Source organism: Lemur catta, chromosome 12 (genome assembly GCF_020740605.2).
Source record: "Lemur catta isolate mLemCat1 chromosome 12, mLemCat1.pri, whole genome shotgun sequence".
In the NCBI taxonomy this organism is placed as follows: domain Eukaryota; kingdom Metazoa; phylum Chordata; class Mammalia; order Primates; family Lemuridae; genus Lemur; species Lemur catta.
In genome coordinates, this window is record NC_059139.1 from 41,622,115 (window position 1) to 41,639,399 (window position 17,285).

A 17,285-nucleotide genomic window follows, 5' to 3' on the forward strand; every position below is an offset into this window, starting at 1 on the left:
GAAAAAGAATTCCTAATGTATTAAAGTCTTAAAAAGCTATTGCATCTAGAAGTTTATATAGGAAGATATTTTTATGACATCTGGTCAGGGATACATTTCTTAAATAAGACATTAAAAGTGCTAACTATGAAATCTAAGTCTAATAAACTCGATTACATTAAAATAAAGAACTTATAGGGAAAAGACAAATACTGAGAAAAGAAATTTGTAAAACATTAAACTAGCAAAACATTCTAAGATATATAAAGAACTACTATAATCAATAACAAACATCCCAATAGAAAAATGAGCAGACAACACGAGATATTTCAGAAGAAGTACAAATGCCAAATAAACATATGAAAAAATATTCAACCTCAGTAGTAATTAGAGAAATGCAAATGAACACCACAATAAGTTACAATTTTTCACTTATAAGATTGGCAAAAATTAAGAAATACGACGACACCAATTATCTTTGCAGATGTGGACCAACGGGAATGTTTGTGCACTGCTAGTAAGAGTGCAGTGGATTAAAAATAATAATAACTAAGTTAGAGAAGAACTTAAAGTTGGATCTTACATTCTCTACAACCTAGCACATCCTCCCCACCTCCATTTCAATGTTTACCTAGAGATACTTTTGCATTTGTACCAGGTAAAATTGTACAAATGTTCATAGGAATATTATAATAGCAAAACACTGAAACAGCTCAGATTCCCATCAGCAAGAAAATGGATCAATAAATTGAGGTACATTTATGCAATGGACTATTTTGTGGCATTGAAGTAAATGATAACATGGAATAATAATGGCTGAATCTCGTAAAAGTGAAAGAAAGAAATTGCAGAATACTGGATACAACATGATATCATTTTATCAAGTTCAAAAAGAGGCAAAACTAAATATATACATGAGTGGTAAAACTGGAAAAAATGATTCATCACAAAATTAAGAGAGTAGTTATCTTTTGCACAGGTTACCTGTTGCATAGGTAAATGCAACAGTGTTGTTAATGTCCTATTTTGTAAGTTAAAGGGTGGATTTAATTTGTCCTGGTAACATATATAATTATACTCATTTGCAGATATCAATTATTGCATAAAAATTTAACATATTAAATGTATCCTTAATTCCACCAAGAGAAAAAAGAAAATGATGAAAACAAGGATTTTCTTATCCCTTTAGTTAAAAAATGGACAGGAGTCAAAAACCAGCAATTATGGCCACAGGCCTTGGTATTTGCCAATCCTGACAAAGGCTGCTCAGTTGTTGGCTAAAAAGCCAGCAAAGATTAAAGAAGGTTTTATACCTGCTGTTTCTAGCCATTTTGGTGAGAAAAATGTACAGTGTCTTCATGTCAAAACAATCAGGGATATTTTATTCCAGTGGCCTGCTAAGAAATGCACAAGAGGAATTCTTTAGTGAAACAGAGGCTGAATCAAGCAAGCTAAATTTGAGAAATACAGTGATCTATTGTAATATTGTTTATATTTTTTTCAGAGCTGCAGGCTTTGGTCTTGCCAATTCATTTTAGCCCATTAGTGATTTAAACGAGAAAATTTGAATGTTACAGTGCAAATGAATAGGTCATGGGATTAAGTATAGATGATTTTAAGCATTATGTGATCTCTCCTACTTGACCAGCCATGGAGATCCAGTGCCAGATTAAAATATAAAAGCCAGCGCCTTGAAACTGTGACCAAAAAAGAAAGAAAAAACACAAAACGAACAAAAAAACTACGTCTAAAATTCATTTACAATTAATTCCTTTTATTTACCATGCCTTCTTGATTTTGAAATTTGTAAGTCTAGTCATTGGTCTTAATCAGTACTGCTAAAACTGGTAAGTTTGTCAAGGTCTTAAAAGCCTGGCATCCAGATATAAAGTAGCAACTACCTGGGCTTAGTTTTCCCCATTGGCCAAGTGCCCCCTGTTGTGCCCTTCTCTTGTCCAAGTAGTTAACCTGTTCTTTTCCTTACACTATTGATATTGACATTATCTATCAATATATCCTTTTTCCCCCTCCATCTGACTTTTTAAAGCTCCGCAAGAATATTTATCGTTGTTTCCTTAGTGCCTGGCATAAATAGGAGCTCTGTAAATGTATGTTGAATGGAACTGAATTAGCCCCAATTATTAATAAAATGTGTCTTCATGCAGTGTGGAGCCCCACCTCACACTGTGGCTCCCACAAAAGCAGTGAATCTTGTGATGGCGTATTGAATTAGCTGTCAGCAAGGAGGCCTTTGTGCATCCCTCTAGCCCAGGGATGCAGGCAGCTGCCTAACGATGCTCTCTTCAGAGGAGTAGGATGGAAACCTAACAGTAAAGGTCATGGATTTGGTGGGGGGAGGGGACAGAAGAACAGTTATTTCTCTACTTTGGGTTTTGAAATAGGCTACAATAACATACTGTGTTGTCCAATTATAATTCCTTAGCAAATTCATGATTTCGTTTTTAAAATGATATTCAGAGGAATGTACTATCTTAATCTTCAGAGTTCTGCTGACAACATTGTAATTTCTGTTTTGTTTACACAGTATGCACAACACAGAAAACCCCACTGAAATAATTTTTTATTTACATATTTTAGAAACTGGAAATATGAAGGTCTTTTGAAGAAAAGGCCAAAGTCATGGGACAGAAGGTGGGGAGGATTTAGGAGAAATTAAGAAAATTTCTGATTCTTTATTATGAAATTTTAAAGAATGATAATGAATTCAGGATGGCAATATAGGAGTATGGCACACTGGGAAAAGCATTAAACTAAGAATTTGAAGAACTTATTTCTTTGCCATTTTTACCAATAGATAGTTGTGTGATCTTGAAAAGATCATTTAACCTCAGGTGTTATCTGTGAAATGAGTATATAAGCATATCTGTGAGAGATGGAGTGTATTATGTATATACACATTTATATAGCAGCTCATTGTTACAGGAGGAAATTAGGAGGAAACGAAATCTTGTCACCACAGAAATTAAAATAAGGGCTCCTACTGTCAGATCATATAAATTTAAAAATTACTCCTGAGAACTTTAGCCCTCCCCCTTTTGTAGAGGAGAAACTTCACCCAAAGAGGCCTGTGGCCTGGTTCAGATTCAAGAGGAGAAATTCTTGTTCAGGAAGGAAGGTGCAATTATAGCAAAACAGTCTAGAAATGTTGGCTGGTTCCCTCTTAGAAAATCCTTGGGCAGTAATTCTGACCTTGCCTGGGGATTATAAGGGAGAATATTATTGTGATCAGCTCTGGAACAGGAATGTGCTTAAGAAGCACATTTCAGAAGTGCCTTACTCCTACCAGAGACCTCCAGAGATTTCCCGAAGCCTCAGAGTCTGACTGGCAAGGAGCGTCTGGTTATAATTGAGTCAGAATTTTAAGTGTTATTTTTGTAGTAAGTTAAATATTTCAGTACAGTTAATTACTCGTATTTTAATTAGACCTAATTCAGGGCTGATTTTTTTCAGAATATCCTTCCGCCTGTTTGTACCTGTATCACCTATTTGGGGAATAAATAGTTTTAATTTTAATCTAGATCATTAATTTTGAGTTTACTATTCTGAATATACTTCCAGGCTTTCTGAAATAGTGGCCTTGCTACCTGCAGATATGACAAGTTCAAACCTACCTGGTGTGACAGGCCATCCTGATTTAGCACAGCCATAGAGTAGGAATTCTGCTTATATCAGCTGGTGAGATTTGTGATGAGCCTGTGTCCTAAGCTCAGCGCCAAATGTGGCCCAGGAACCCAAGCGTCCAGCTGGCTTATTTCCCTGCTGGGATGGCCCTCTGCTCTGGATCTTACCCGGCCTGCCTGGATCTTTAACAGCGTACCCAGCTCTTGCCAGGCCTTTCTCACCTGGGACCCTTCCCCATCTCTAGCTACACATAGCTACTGCCTGGATTCTCCCCAGCCCTACAACTGGCAGTATTGTACCTTCTAGAGACTCCTGTTGCCGTGCCTCACACTTCAGGACAGACTTCCTGGTGCTACTAAAGCCAGCTTAGGTCAAACCAAGTTAATCACATCCGTGTGAATACTGTGATATGTACTGCTGGCCATCCCTGAGGGAACCAACGTGTAGCCCAGTTATCTCCCTGGCCATTCTGGGTTTCTTCCCATTACAGGCACCTGCTGCTGGAATCCCAGTATGCACCAACACCAGCTAGAGAGGGTTCCAACTCCAGTCATGCCACCACACTTACACATTCTCCAGGGACACAAAAGGAGGTTATTATGGAAAAAGAAGTCTAACTGTTCTCTGCCTCCAATGAGGATAAACTCAGAGGAAACTGTGAGTAATGTATGCACAACAAGTGCTTTAATACTATGACACAAAATTATTTCTTGGTAGGCAAGGCGACATATAGTTTGCTGTATTAAGTGGTACCCCCAGTTAAAATATAACTCGGTTTACCTGCTGCAACAAAATGTGCAAAATTACAGAATTATTATAGCACAAGCCTAGCACCAACAATCTAAAATGCAGTCTCTAATGCTAAACACCATCCTTTTACAGATGTAATTAGTGGAACAATTAGGGATGCTCAGGGATAGACAGCCCAGGTCTTTCATGGAGAGAATGTCCAACCGATGGGAATCTGTAAGGCTCTAGAGACAGAGGTCCCTCACTGTCCGTCAACCAGCCTGAATCCATTACACCTGCTGAATCTGTCTGGAGTCCATTTCTTCCTAGGGACCACTAACTGACCAGCCATCCAGATGTGCCAAGTGTATTCTGCTACCTGTTTTGGAGAAACACCTGGTGCTTTTATTACTGTGCTGTGGCTGGGGGAATTTTCCATTCCCCTCTAGGGGCCTCTGTTCTTTTGAATGAGTGTTGTTTGTGCTGCTGCATACAGATTCAAATTTACTGTCCAGCTTTCCTCCTCTTTGTGCAATGCTAACTCATTTTCCCCAGATACTTGTTCATAGGCAGCTTGCTATAGTCCCTTGATCTCTCTTGGCAAATGACAATAAGGCATTTTTGAAGTGTTGAAAGCCTTTTGCTGGGGTTTATCCAGCTGTCCCTGTTTGGTATATTGGCAGAAGTATCCCACTCTGCATTTTTGTAGAATTTACCCGTTATTTCTATTCCTGCCTCTCAAGTGGAACCAGGTTAGCAAATGATAGAAAATAATCCAGGTGATCTGTGATAAGAACTATGTTCTGTGAAAAAGACCACTCAGTCATAAAGAATGCTCAGAATGAGATTATGCAAATGCTTCTATTATCACACTTTCAAGTGGTACAAGCACCCTTGATTCTGATGCAAGGCAAGAAAATTCTGGTTAGCTTTTTATTTATTTAATTTTTCTGTTGTAAATGAGCAGAAGCTCACTAAAGCATAACAGAAATGAGGTCTTCAAAACAGCTTGCTTCATAATCAACTATGTGCTTCATAGCCCAAAAGAGATGGCGAATAAATTTGCTGTGGCCTCGTAGTTTATAATTTACCCTTGCACTGTTACAGCCGAAATGGTCGTCACGCTCTTTAATTTCAGGAAACCTGTGATCTGGGGAAGATAAAGCCTGAAGCCAGACGATACTTGGAAAAGTCAATTAAAATGGGAAAAAGAAATGGGCTCCATCTTCCAGAACAAGTACAGAATGTGAGTTTATGTTTCTTTTTCTTATTGGGAAAAAAAAATGAATAAATAAAACAAAATACAGTTGAACATCCCTAATCTAAAAGTCCAAAATCCTAAATGCTCCAAAATTGGAAACGTTTTGAGTGCTGACATGATGCTCAATGGTCATGCTCAGAGGACATGCTTATTGGAGCATTTCAGATTTTCAGATTAGGCATGTTTGACCAGTAATCGTGCAAAAATTCCAAAATGCAAAATTCCAAAATCTGAAACACTTTTGGTCCCAAGCATTTCAGATAGGGGATACTCAACCTGTACAACAAAAGCCAGGAATAAGGAAACAAATAGGTTGTAATAAAATAACCCATAATACAAATCCATTTACAATGTATTTTACATTCATCGGCCTTAAATTCTATAACTCTTGTTAATCTCATGGTGATTGACAAACAACTGATAACTTAATCATTCTTTACTCCTGTCCAAGTTTTGTTTCATGTGTGTTGATCTTATTTTCGCTGATCTGTTTTACATTCTTTAGGAGCTGATTCCAGGTCTTATGGTTGATTTGTATTCGAATCCCTTGGTCATACAGAGATAGGGTGCTGGGAAATAAGATCCTTATTGATGGAGAGTTTTTAAAACCAGCACTTTGGAATGGAACATGCTATGATTAATACATGCCCCTTAAAAGAAGAGAGATTAGCTGCTGAATAGGGCCTCTAAAACTTTTTCTTTTGTCTAATGCCAGTAAGGTCTTCCAGGTTCAGAAATAAACTTGGCTGCAGAATTAACCTCTTTCTTCTTGGACAGGAAATGTAATCCATGATTTATTTCTAGGTCATTCTTCTAGCCAGCAGAACTGGAAATAAGTTTGAAAGAAATCCAAACCAAGTGATGTCAGCATGGTAGATATAACTGAAGGCACCACTGAGATAAGGACTCCTTTCTGCCATCTAAATGCCCCTTAATCACCTTGAATCCTCTCCATCCTAGTTAAAGGAACAATGTGACTTGATCTCACTTACCTGTTTGTCTTCCTGGTCAGTCCTCAGCTCAGTTTGGGGCATAAACATTGTATTATTTAGGTCATTAAATATGAAATGTCTAATTTCAAATCAAAAGTGTAGTTTATTATATCTCAAACAAGAAGCAGTACAATTAATCAAAGTATGTACCTAAACTGTCGACACAGTTTTGCCATCTTAACAGTAGCTTGTTTATGCCAGCAGGGAAAAAGCCTGGAGAGCGAGTAGTGATGAAATTACAAAAGGCATTTTCCACACCTTGTTGAGAATGGGATATTTTTCCTTGTAAGAAGTGGTCCAAAGCCTGGAAGAAGTGCTAGTCAGTTGGTGCAAGGTCCGGTGAATATGGTGGATGACAGAGAGTTTCCAAGTCCAGCTGCTGTAATTTGAGCAGAGTTGTTTGTGCAACACGTGGTTGTCTTGCAAGAGGATTGGCCTGTCTCTGTTGACCAATCTCAGCTGCTTAATCAGAAGCATCCTCATCATTTCATCCATTTGGTTACAGCAGACATCCACTGTAATCGATTGACCAGGTTTCATGAAGCTGTAGTGGATAATACCAGCACTAGACTACCAAACAGACACCATTAGCTTTTTTGGTGAATATTTGGTTTTGGACTATGTTTCAGCACTTCATCTTTATCTAACCATTGTGCCAAACGCTTGTGATTGTCAAAAAGAATCCATTTGTCATCACACATAACAATATGGTGTAGAAATGGTTCACCTTTATGTTGTGACAGAAAAGAAAGGCAAGTTTCAAGACGATTTCGCTTCTGATATTCATTTAATTCATGCAGAATCCATCTATCCAGCTTCTAAACCTTGCCGATTTGTTTCAAATGGTACAATATTGCTGGAATAGTAACATCAAACCTTGCTGCTAATTCACATGTAGGTTGAGATGGATTCACTTCCACTGCAGCTTTCAGCTCATCATTATCCACCTTAGTTTCAGGTTGCCCACGTGGCTCATTTTCAAGATTAAAATCACCAGAATGGAACTTCTCGAACAATTGACGTATTGTGCATTCATTAGCTACATTCTTTCCAAACACTATGTGGATACTTTGAGCTGTCTGTGCTGCACTGGTTCTACAGTGGAACTCATATTTAAAAATAACACAAATTTTTTACTTATCCATGGTTTCACAAAAATTGCTTAAAAAAAAATGTGAAAGATAATCACAAGCCAAAACACGTGTTTGTAGAACTGAGGATGTACCTTTGCAATAAAAATAAAACAAGAAGTGTCAAAGTGAAGTATCAGAGATATCAACTGTCAGACTTTGTACTTAAGGAAATCGGACATTTCATACTTAATAACCTAAATGGTTAAGATGTGTTTGGTTGCCCCTAACAAAACCCTGTTTAAACAATAGAGATTTATTGGCTTGTATAATTGGAAGGCCCAGGGTAGGTGGGCTTCATGGGTTAGTTTGATCTAGATGTACAGTGGTGCCATTGGCCACCTGATTTTTCTCTACTCTGTTGTCTTCGGTGTAAATGTTATCCAAAGGCTGGCTTCCTTTCATTACTAAAATGACTGTAAATCTAAAACACCACCGTCTAGAAGTCCCCCATCAGACCTCCCTTCATATCTTAAAGGCTTAGAGTGATCCTGTAGTTAATCTTTTTCTTCTTCTTCTTTTTTTTTTTTTTAAATAGAGTCTTGCTGTGCTGCCCAGGCTAGAGTGCTCTGGTGTCAGCTTAGCTCACAGCAACCTCAAACTCCTGGGCTCACGCAATCCTCCTGTCTCAACCTCCCAAGTAGCTGGGACTACAGGCATGCGCTACCATGCCCAGCTAATTTTTTCTATTTTCAATTGCTGGCCAATTTTTTTTTTTTTTTTTATTAGAGACTGAGTCTCACTCTTGCTCAGGCTGGTCTCAAACTCCTGACCTCAAGTTATCCTCCTACCTCAGTCTTCCAGAGTTCTAGGATTACAGGCATGAGCCACTGTGCCCAATCCCATAGGTAGTCTTGAATCCCTTTTTAGTCAGGGGAATACCAGGCCTGGGATATATGAACCAGTCACTAGGGCAGTGGGGAAGGAATGACTACCCAGCTGCTGTAGTGTTCACGTAACTAGAGTGGCAGACAGGGTCAGGTCCTATCGGAACTACATGGGTGCTGTACAGTAGGGTAAAAGGGGAGTTGGGGAGAAAACCAAACTGTCTGAAAACAACACTAAACAGTGTGTGTTAAGTCAGTAGTCTCAAATTTTGTGTGCATCAGAACTACCTGGAGGGCTTGTTAAAACTCTGATTATAGGGCTCAACTCCGAAGAGTTTGCACGTCAGTAGGTTTAGTGTGGGATCTTAGGAATTTGTATTTCTAACAAGTTCTCAGGGCCACACTTTGAGAACCAGTATGGTTTCAGTAAATTTCGTTATCTAGCATTGTCAGAAGAATGGGACAGATTAATAATTTCATGTTTTTTCTCATGGTTTCCCTCTTATTGTTTCCTTGGTTTCCCACCTAATACTTTTTATGCAAATGATAGGGTCTGTAAATTGTCTTTGTTCACAAAAGCTCTGTAAAACTAAGGCATCAGCTTTTTTCCAAAGCAACCATGGAGTTAATAACTCAATTCTTATCTCTCAGCTTACTTCACAAACAGATACTGATTGCTAAATTAAAATTTTAAATTGGAAAAGATTAGTATTATGCTAATTGGTAATGGGCTACTGGAGTTGTTCCTTCACTGAGCAACTATTTATTGTGTGTATACTATGTGTCAAATACTGCTTTTACTGTACCTCCTAAATTTATTTAGTTTTTCAGATTTGCGACTAATTTCTAACACATCACCAGGCTTGCCTTTCTGTAAGTGCTACACAGATACACATGGACATGACGTAGAAGACTACAGAAAGCTATTTTATCAAGCACATCTCTACGAAAGTACTTCCTGAGGGTTGGGAAGTCAATCTTCATACAAAAGTGAAACTTACTTGACTGATGGCAATCAAAATGAAAGTTTCTTTTTATTGTTAATGTCCTGTATTTTTATCTTCATTTCAGGAAATCAAATCAATGAAGAAAAGAATGAGTGAGCTATGTATTGACTTTAACAAAAACCTCAATGAGGATGATACCTTCCTTGTATTTTCGAAGGCTGAACTTGGTAAATTTTATTTTTCTAGATTACATCATGTAATTCAGGTAAATAATGTCACATCACAGTTTGCTTCACTTTCCAGATATAAAACCTAACGTTCAAAAGTATTCTTTAAAAATATGCTCCAGTACCTAACGCCACCACCCCTTCTACAGAGAAGACAACAAAACCAACCAAAATTAGATTTTAGGTGAATAAGGATGTAAACAATTCCTAGAGACAGTCCAGAGGGGATTTCTTCATCTTTTTTTTTTTTCTTTTCATAATCTTTCTTGGTGACTTTTGCTGGTGTTTAACAACCTTCAGTGCTTTAAAATTTCTTCTGCCTTGCAGTGTCCCCTACACTGTACCTTAATCTAGTCTTTTATTCTGTTCTGGGTCTTTATTAGCTTAATTTTGCCTGTTCTCCAATAAAACACCATCTGCACAAGTGCACTGAAGCCTATTCATATTTTGAATTACCATCTTCTGAGCCACCTGGCCTCTAACTGCCACCCCCATTCCAACACCATCAAAATGATACTATAAGGATTGTCATTATTTTTCTTGAATTTCAATTACTCCATAAAATTCCTAGAGCTACTTGAAGGCACCATGCCAATGCCACATAAACCAATAATAAGTGGAAAAATTGATGTGTGAGAAAATGATTTTTTGCAGGTGCTCTTCCTGATGATTTCATTGATAGTTTAGAAAAGACAGATGATGACAAGTATAAAATTACCTTAAAATATCCACACTATTTTCCTGTCATGAAGAAATGCTGTGTCCCTGAAACCAGAAGAAGGATGGAAATGGCTTTTAATACAAGATGCAAAGAGGTACCATAAATGTTTGTCTTTCTTTTGTTTTTAATGGAAGGTTTTGAGAAAAAGGGTTGCTTTGCTTACAGTGTCGAAGTCAACTCAAAAACTGGTATTACTGTTTGTGTGAGCATTGTGTCTCTAATTCCTCAGACCTGCAAGACTTTCAGCTTTTTCATTGCTCATTGGCAACCTGCTTGGTGGGGCCACAGACTAAGCTGTTCTAATAAAAATAGAATGGGTTAAATAAACTAGAAGTTGTATTCCTCTCCCAAGTCAACAGTCCCGTTCTGGTAAGGCATCTCTCCTTCCTCAACAAGTGACTTCCAAGTTCGTTCCTTGGAATGACCATTTCCCAGCCTGTTGGGAAGGAGGGAAGAGAGAATTCAGAGCAAACATCTTTAAGGAAAAGACCTGAAAATGCCATACATCAACTCCATTCACATCCTGTTGGCCCAGATTCCATCATACAACCACATCTAACTGCAAGGGAGGCTGGGAAATGCAGTCTTTAGTTGGCAGCCATTTGCATAGCTTAGGAGGTTCTATTATGAAAAGGAAAAAAGGAAGAATTGGAAATGGATTCTCAAAGTCAAGTAATCAGTTCCTCTGAAGCCCACTTCTCTGGCTATCCAAGTAACCATGATGAGCACCCTTTTTTCCACACATAGGACCCATTTACTATTTGTCATTTCCCGACCAGTTATTTCCTTGAGCTGCAAGGCTAGGATCTCTGGGTGATACACCTCCCCAGTTGTAGCTTCTCATGATTTAGCAACCTGTGAAAGGAAAGGCAAGTTATCAGCCCCTCACCTGTAACACACACCCCTAATGTTGGAATAGGAACAGAATAACCACATTAAAAACTCCCATTTTGTAAAAGGAAAGAATGGGAAACATAGCAGGCCCATAGCAATTTTCAAAAACTATTTGGCAGGAATTGTGAGGATTTCTTATACAGGTGAAGTTTCTTGGTTAGCCCACTGGACTTATTTAGGTCTGCTTTCTGGCAAGAGTTTCCTTATCAATTGTGCTGTATGGCTTCTGGTTTTGCCTTCAGGAAGTTCTTTCTTATCTGTTATCTTCCTTGACCATATCTTGGGGGACTGCTGGTATAGATTCCTACTGATGTCAGTTTGAAGCCTGAAGGTTGTTTTAGGGATCAAATAATGAGGAATCAAATAAATCACCAGATTTATGATATCTTTGGTAATAAAATTCCCTCAAAAACTTAGATTTCTTGTCTGTTTGCTTCCAATTAGATGCATGTTAAAATAACTACACTCAAATATCACTTTTGGTCATAGTTCATAAACCTGCCCCGTATTATTTCCATCCCACTCTTCCTCAATTTAACAGAGTCTGCTTTCAGGCTCTCTAAAACAGTAGGCGTAAGGATGAAGGCAGCATTTTCAAACTAATCTCTGCAGTTCAGTAACTCTGAGTGACAGTCTTTTCTCTGATGTCGAGAGTATAGAGCAATTGGATTTTCCAAGCATCTGAAGCCCTAGATTGTGGACCACAGGCAAAATCTCCCTCAGCAGAATTCTTTTCCTTCCATCTTTCCAAACTGGCCAGTTCTCACCTGAGCTCATCTCTCTCGTGTAATTTTTCTAAAAGCAACAAACGCCAACATACACACACTAACATTATTAGTTTTCCCAAACATTTCCTCTAGAGCTAAGACGCAGTAGGTACGTGGCCTACTTTCTAAGTTATGGCAAGCAACAGTTTTCACAAATGTTATTCATAGTATAAGGATCACCAGCTTCCCAGCCTGCAGTATCTGTGTCTTCACCTTCCATTCCCATACATTTTTCGCTTTTGTTACAGCAGCAGCCTATTCCTGGTGTTGATCTTTGTGTATATCAAGGTACAGGATAAGCCCTTTTATAAGGCAGTAAACCATTCATGGAGGCTCTGCCCTCGTGACTTAATTACTTCCTAAAAGGCCCTGCCTCTTAATACTATCACAGTAGGAATTAAGGTTCAACATATGCATTTGTAAGGGTATTCAAACCATAGCATGTAGCATTAGATATATTCACATTGTGAATATATTCACATTGTTGTGCAACCATCACCACCATCCATCTCCAGAGCTTTTTACTCTTCCCCATTAATGAAACTCTGTACCCATTAAACACTAAATCTACATTCCTGTCTTTCCCCAGCCCAAGGCAGCTACCATTCTACTTTCTGTCTCTATGATTTTGACTATTCTAGGAACCTCTTAAAAGTGGAATCATACAATATTTGTCTTTTTGTGTCTGATATATTTCATTCAGCTTACTGTCTTAAAGATGCATCCATGTTGTGGCATGTGTCAGAATTTTATTTTATTTTTTTTTTGAGACAGGGTCTTCCTCTGTTGCTCAGGCTAGAGTGCAGTGGCCTCATCACAGCTCACTGCAACCTCAAATTCCTCACCTCAAGTGATCCTCCTGCCTCAGCCTCTCAAAATGTTAGGATTGCAGGCATGAGCCACTGCACCCAGCCTTCATTCCTTTTTAAGGATTTATTTTTGCATTGTGTCTATGTATCACATTTTGTTTATCAACTCATCTGTCGATGGGCACTTGGGTGGCTTCCATCTTTTGGCTGTTGTAAATAATGCTGTGAACATGGATATATAGATACCTCTTTGAGTCTCTGCTTTGAATTCTTTGGGATATACACTGAGAAGTTGAATTGCTAGATCATATGGTAATTCCTCAAAAAATTAAATGTAGAATTCTATGTTTAATTTTTTGAGAAATTACCATTTTCTACAGCAGCTGCACCATTTGACATTTCCATCAGCAAAGCACAATGGTTCCAGTTTCTCCACATTTTCACCAATACATTATCTGGTTTTGTTTTTATAATCATCATACAAATGGATGTGAAGTCAAAATGATAAATTTTATGTATATTTTACCACAATAAAAACATCCCAAAAACATTAAGTACCAATACTGGGTGCAGTTCTATCAATGAGAAAAAACGTGGAGTCACTATTGTCCTTAAGAATGTATTTTCACTCTAAGTTTATAGTACCTCAAATTTTACTGAGACCTCATAGCTATCTCCTGAGGTTTAAAAAATCATAAATTATTTCAGAAATAATATTGGCTCATGAACCAAAAAGAATCTAACACTGAAATGAAAATAGAAGTTAAGATGGTCTAAAAATATTTGACAATTTTATGAACCTAAAAATACATATAATAACATTTCTTTTTAGTACTTTAGGCCAAATTAATAATTAAACTTTGTTTTTGTTGGTGGCGTTTATTACTAGGCAAACACCATCATTCTGCAACAGCTACTCCCACTTCGGGCCAAAGTAGCCAAACTACTTGGCTATAACACACATGCTGACTTCGTCCTTGAATTGAACACTGCAAAGAGCACAAGCCGTGTAACAGCCTTCCTAGGTTAGTAGTTGTTTTTTTAATACTTGTGTGGTTTCCATTTCTTTTTTTCTGTGACTGTTTTGCTGTATCATGTGAACTTGACAGAGGGCCTAATCTGCCTTTGAAGACATCCCATTTTTCATTCAATCAGGAGAAACGTGTATGTTAGGTAATGTGCTTGGTTCTAGGGGCTACTAATTGTTTATATTACTATTAAAGTCCTTGCTTCATTCTATCTTGTTTCTTCTTTGGGATTTTTATACTAATTCCTAACATGATATCTAGGGTGCTAACAGAGAGTATTATCTCATTGGCTTTGTCTACTGTCACTAGGCATTTAGTTGTCATAGCATAGCTACTTACGGATTCGTATGAAATAAGCTGAAAATTATGATGTAAATGAAAATAGAATGTATAGAAACAAAAAAAAATTTTATACTCTCGAAACACTTGTTAATATACAAAGTGATATAATATACATCAGAACTATATTATCTAATAACTATCTCTCACATTCATTTATAAACATGTTTTCATTAATATTTTAAAAGCCATTATTCTTATGGCCATGACATTTATTTATTTTAACAGTTAGAATTTTTTTTATTTTAATAGATATAAGGGGTACAAGTTAAATTCCATTACATGTATATATGGTATAGTGGTGGAGTCAGGGCTATATTCGTGTACCCATCACGTGAGTAGTGTACATTGTACCCCATAGGTACTTTCTCATCCCTCACTCCCCCTCACCCTCCTCCCTTGTAAGTCTCCAATGTCCATAGGTTCCGTATGAATTTTCCATATGAATATGAATTTTAGAATTGTTTTTCTAATTCTGTGAAAAATGACTTTGGTATTTTGATAGGAATCAAACTGAGTCTTTAGATTACTTTGGGCAATATGGTCATTTAACAATATTAATTCTTCTGATCCATCAGCATGGGATATTTTTCCAATTATTTGTGTCATCTTTGATTTCTTTCATCAGTGATTTGTAGTTCTCCTTGTAGAGATTTTTCACCTCTTTAGTTAAATTTATTCCTAGGGGGTTTTTTGTGTGTTTTCTTTGTACCTATTGTAAATGGGATTGAATTCTTGATTTGGTTCTCAGTTTGGTTGTTTGTGTATAGAAATGCTATTGATTTTTGTATGTTGGTTTTATACCCTGAGACTTTGCTGAATTCATTTATCAAATCTAGGAGTTTTTTGGAGGAGTCCTTAGGGTTTTCTAGGTATAAGGGCATACCATCAGCATACAGAGATAATTTGACTTCCTCTTTTCCAATTTGGATGCCCTTTATTTCTCTTGCCTGATTGCTCTGGCTCTGACTTCCAGTACTGTGTTAAATAGAAGTGGTGAAAGTGGGCATCCTTGTCTTGTTCCAGTTCTCAGGGGAAATGGTTTCAATTTTTCCCCATTCAATATGATATTGGCTGTGAGTTTGTCATATCTGGCTGTTATTTTGAGGTACATTCCTTTTATGCCAGGTTTTTTAAAGGTTTTTATCAGATGCTGGATTTTTATCGAATGCCTTTTCCGCATCTATTGAGATGAAATGTGGTTTTTGTTTTTAATTATGCTTGTGTGATGAATCACATTTATTGACTTACGTGTGTTGAATCGTCCCTGTATTTCTGGGATGAAACCCACTTGATCGTGGTGAATTATCCTTTTGATGTGCTGTTGGATTTGGTTTGCTAGTATTTTGTTGAGGATTTACATCTATGTTCAACGAGATATTGGTCTGTAATCTTTTTTTATTGCATCCTTTTCTGGCTTTGGTATTAGGGTGATACTGGCTTCATAGAATGAGTTAGGAAAGATTCCCTCCTTCTCAATCTTTTTGAAAGAGTTTCAGTAGGTTTGGTACCAGTTCTTTGTATGTCTGGTAGAAATCAACTATGAATCCATCAGGTCCTAAAATTTTTTTGTTTTGGGAATATTTTTTATTATTTAATCTCGCTACTCATTATTGGTTTATTCAGGAGTTCTGTTTTTTCCTGGTTCAATCTTAGGAGGTTGTATGCTTTCAGAAATTCATTTACTTCCTCCAGGTTTTCTAGTTTGCGAGCATATAGTTGTTTATGATAATCTCTGATGATCTTCTGTATTTCTATATCAGTTGTAATGTCTCCTTGTTTATTTCTGATTGTGTTTATTTGGATCTTTTCTTTTCTTGATTAGCTTAGCTAGTGGTTTGTCAATTTTGTTTATCTTTTTGAAGACCCAACCTTTTGTTTTCTTGATCCTTTCTTTTGTTTTTTTTTTATCTCTAGTTTATTTAGTTCTGCTCTGATCTTTATTTCTTCTGCCAGCTTTGGTTTCAGTTTGTTCTTATTGTTCTAGTTCCTTGAGGTGCGATGTTAGGTCGTTAATTTGTGATCTTTCTGCTCTTTTGATGTAAGCAATTAATGCTATAAATTTCCCCTTTAGCACTGCTTTTGCTGTAGCCCACAGATTTTCATATGTTGTGTTTTCATTTTCATTCGTTTCAAAAATATTTTTAATTTTCACCTTTATTCCATTAACCCAGTGATCCTTTAGGAGCATGTTTAATTTCCCTGTGTGTATAGTTTCTGAAGTTCCTCATCATATTGATTTCTAGCTTTATTCCGCTGGGGTCTGAGAATGTACTTGAGATTTCTATTTTTATAAATTTGTTAAGATTGTTTTGTGGTCTCAGATGTGATCTGTCTTGAATAATGTTCCATGTGCTAATGAAAAGAATGTATATTCTGTAGTTTTGGGGTGGAATGTTGTATAAATATCTGTTAGGTCCATTTGGTCTAAAGTCCAACTTAAGTCCAATGTTTCTTTGTTTATTTTCTGTCTTGATCTATCTAGTGCTGTGAGTGGAATGTTAGTGTCCCTTGCTATTATTGTGTTGCTGTCTGTCTCTTTCCTTAGGTCTAGTAATATTTATTTTGTGAATCTTGGGTCCTCTGATATTTGGTGCATATATGTTTAGGATGGTTAAATCCTGTTGCTGGATTGATCCCTTTATCATTATATAATGACCTTCTTTGTCTTTTTTTTTTTTTTTACTGTTTTTTATTTAAAGTCTGTTTTATCTGATATAACTACTGCTCATTTTGGGTTTCCATTGGCATGGAATATCATTTTTCACCCCTTTACTTTCAGTGTATCTGTGGGAGGTGGCAGTAGCAGTGGTGGAGCCACCCACTAGGATCCAAGTGATCTGTGCTGGTGTTACTGGTAGCTGCAGCGGGTTGGGCAAGCTAGTCCTCATTCACACAGCTGCATCTTACAGGGTGGTGGGTATTGTCCTAAGTGAGCTTAGGAGAGTTTGGTCTCCCCTATCCCTTCCTGGCCAAGTGGCAGCTGCAGCCAC

General features: G+C 37.3%; 1 protein-coding gene across 1 annotated transcript in view; it reads left to right on the plus strand.

The window, feature by feature from the left end:
- NLN (neurolysin) overlaps nt 1–17,285 on the plus strand; it is an 84,346-nt gene that overhangs the window by 34,731 nt on the left and 32,330 nt on the right. The window contains exons 4-7 of the mRNA XM_045565836.1: nt 5,489–5,596; nt 9,632–9,734; nt 10,389–10,549; nt 13,815–13,950. Of these exons, the coding sequence (XP_045421792.1) occupies nt 5,489–5,596; nt 9,632–9,734; nt 10,389–10,549; nt 13,815–13,950 (508 nt within the window). The remainder of the gene's footprint in view (nt 1–5,488; nt 5,597–9,631; nt 9,735–10,388; nt 10,550–13,814; nt 13,951–17,285) is intronic.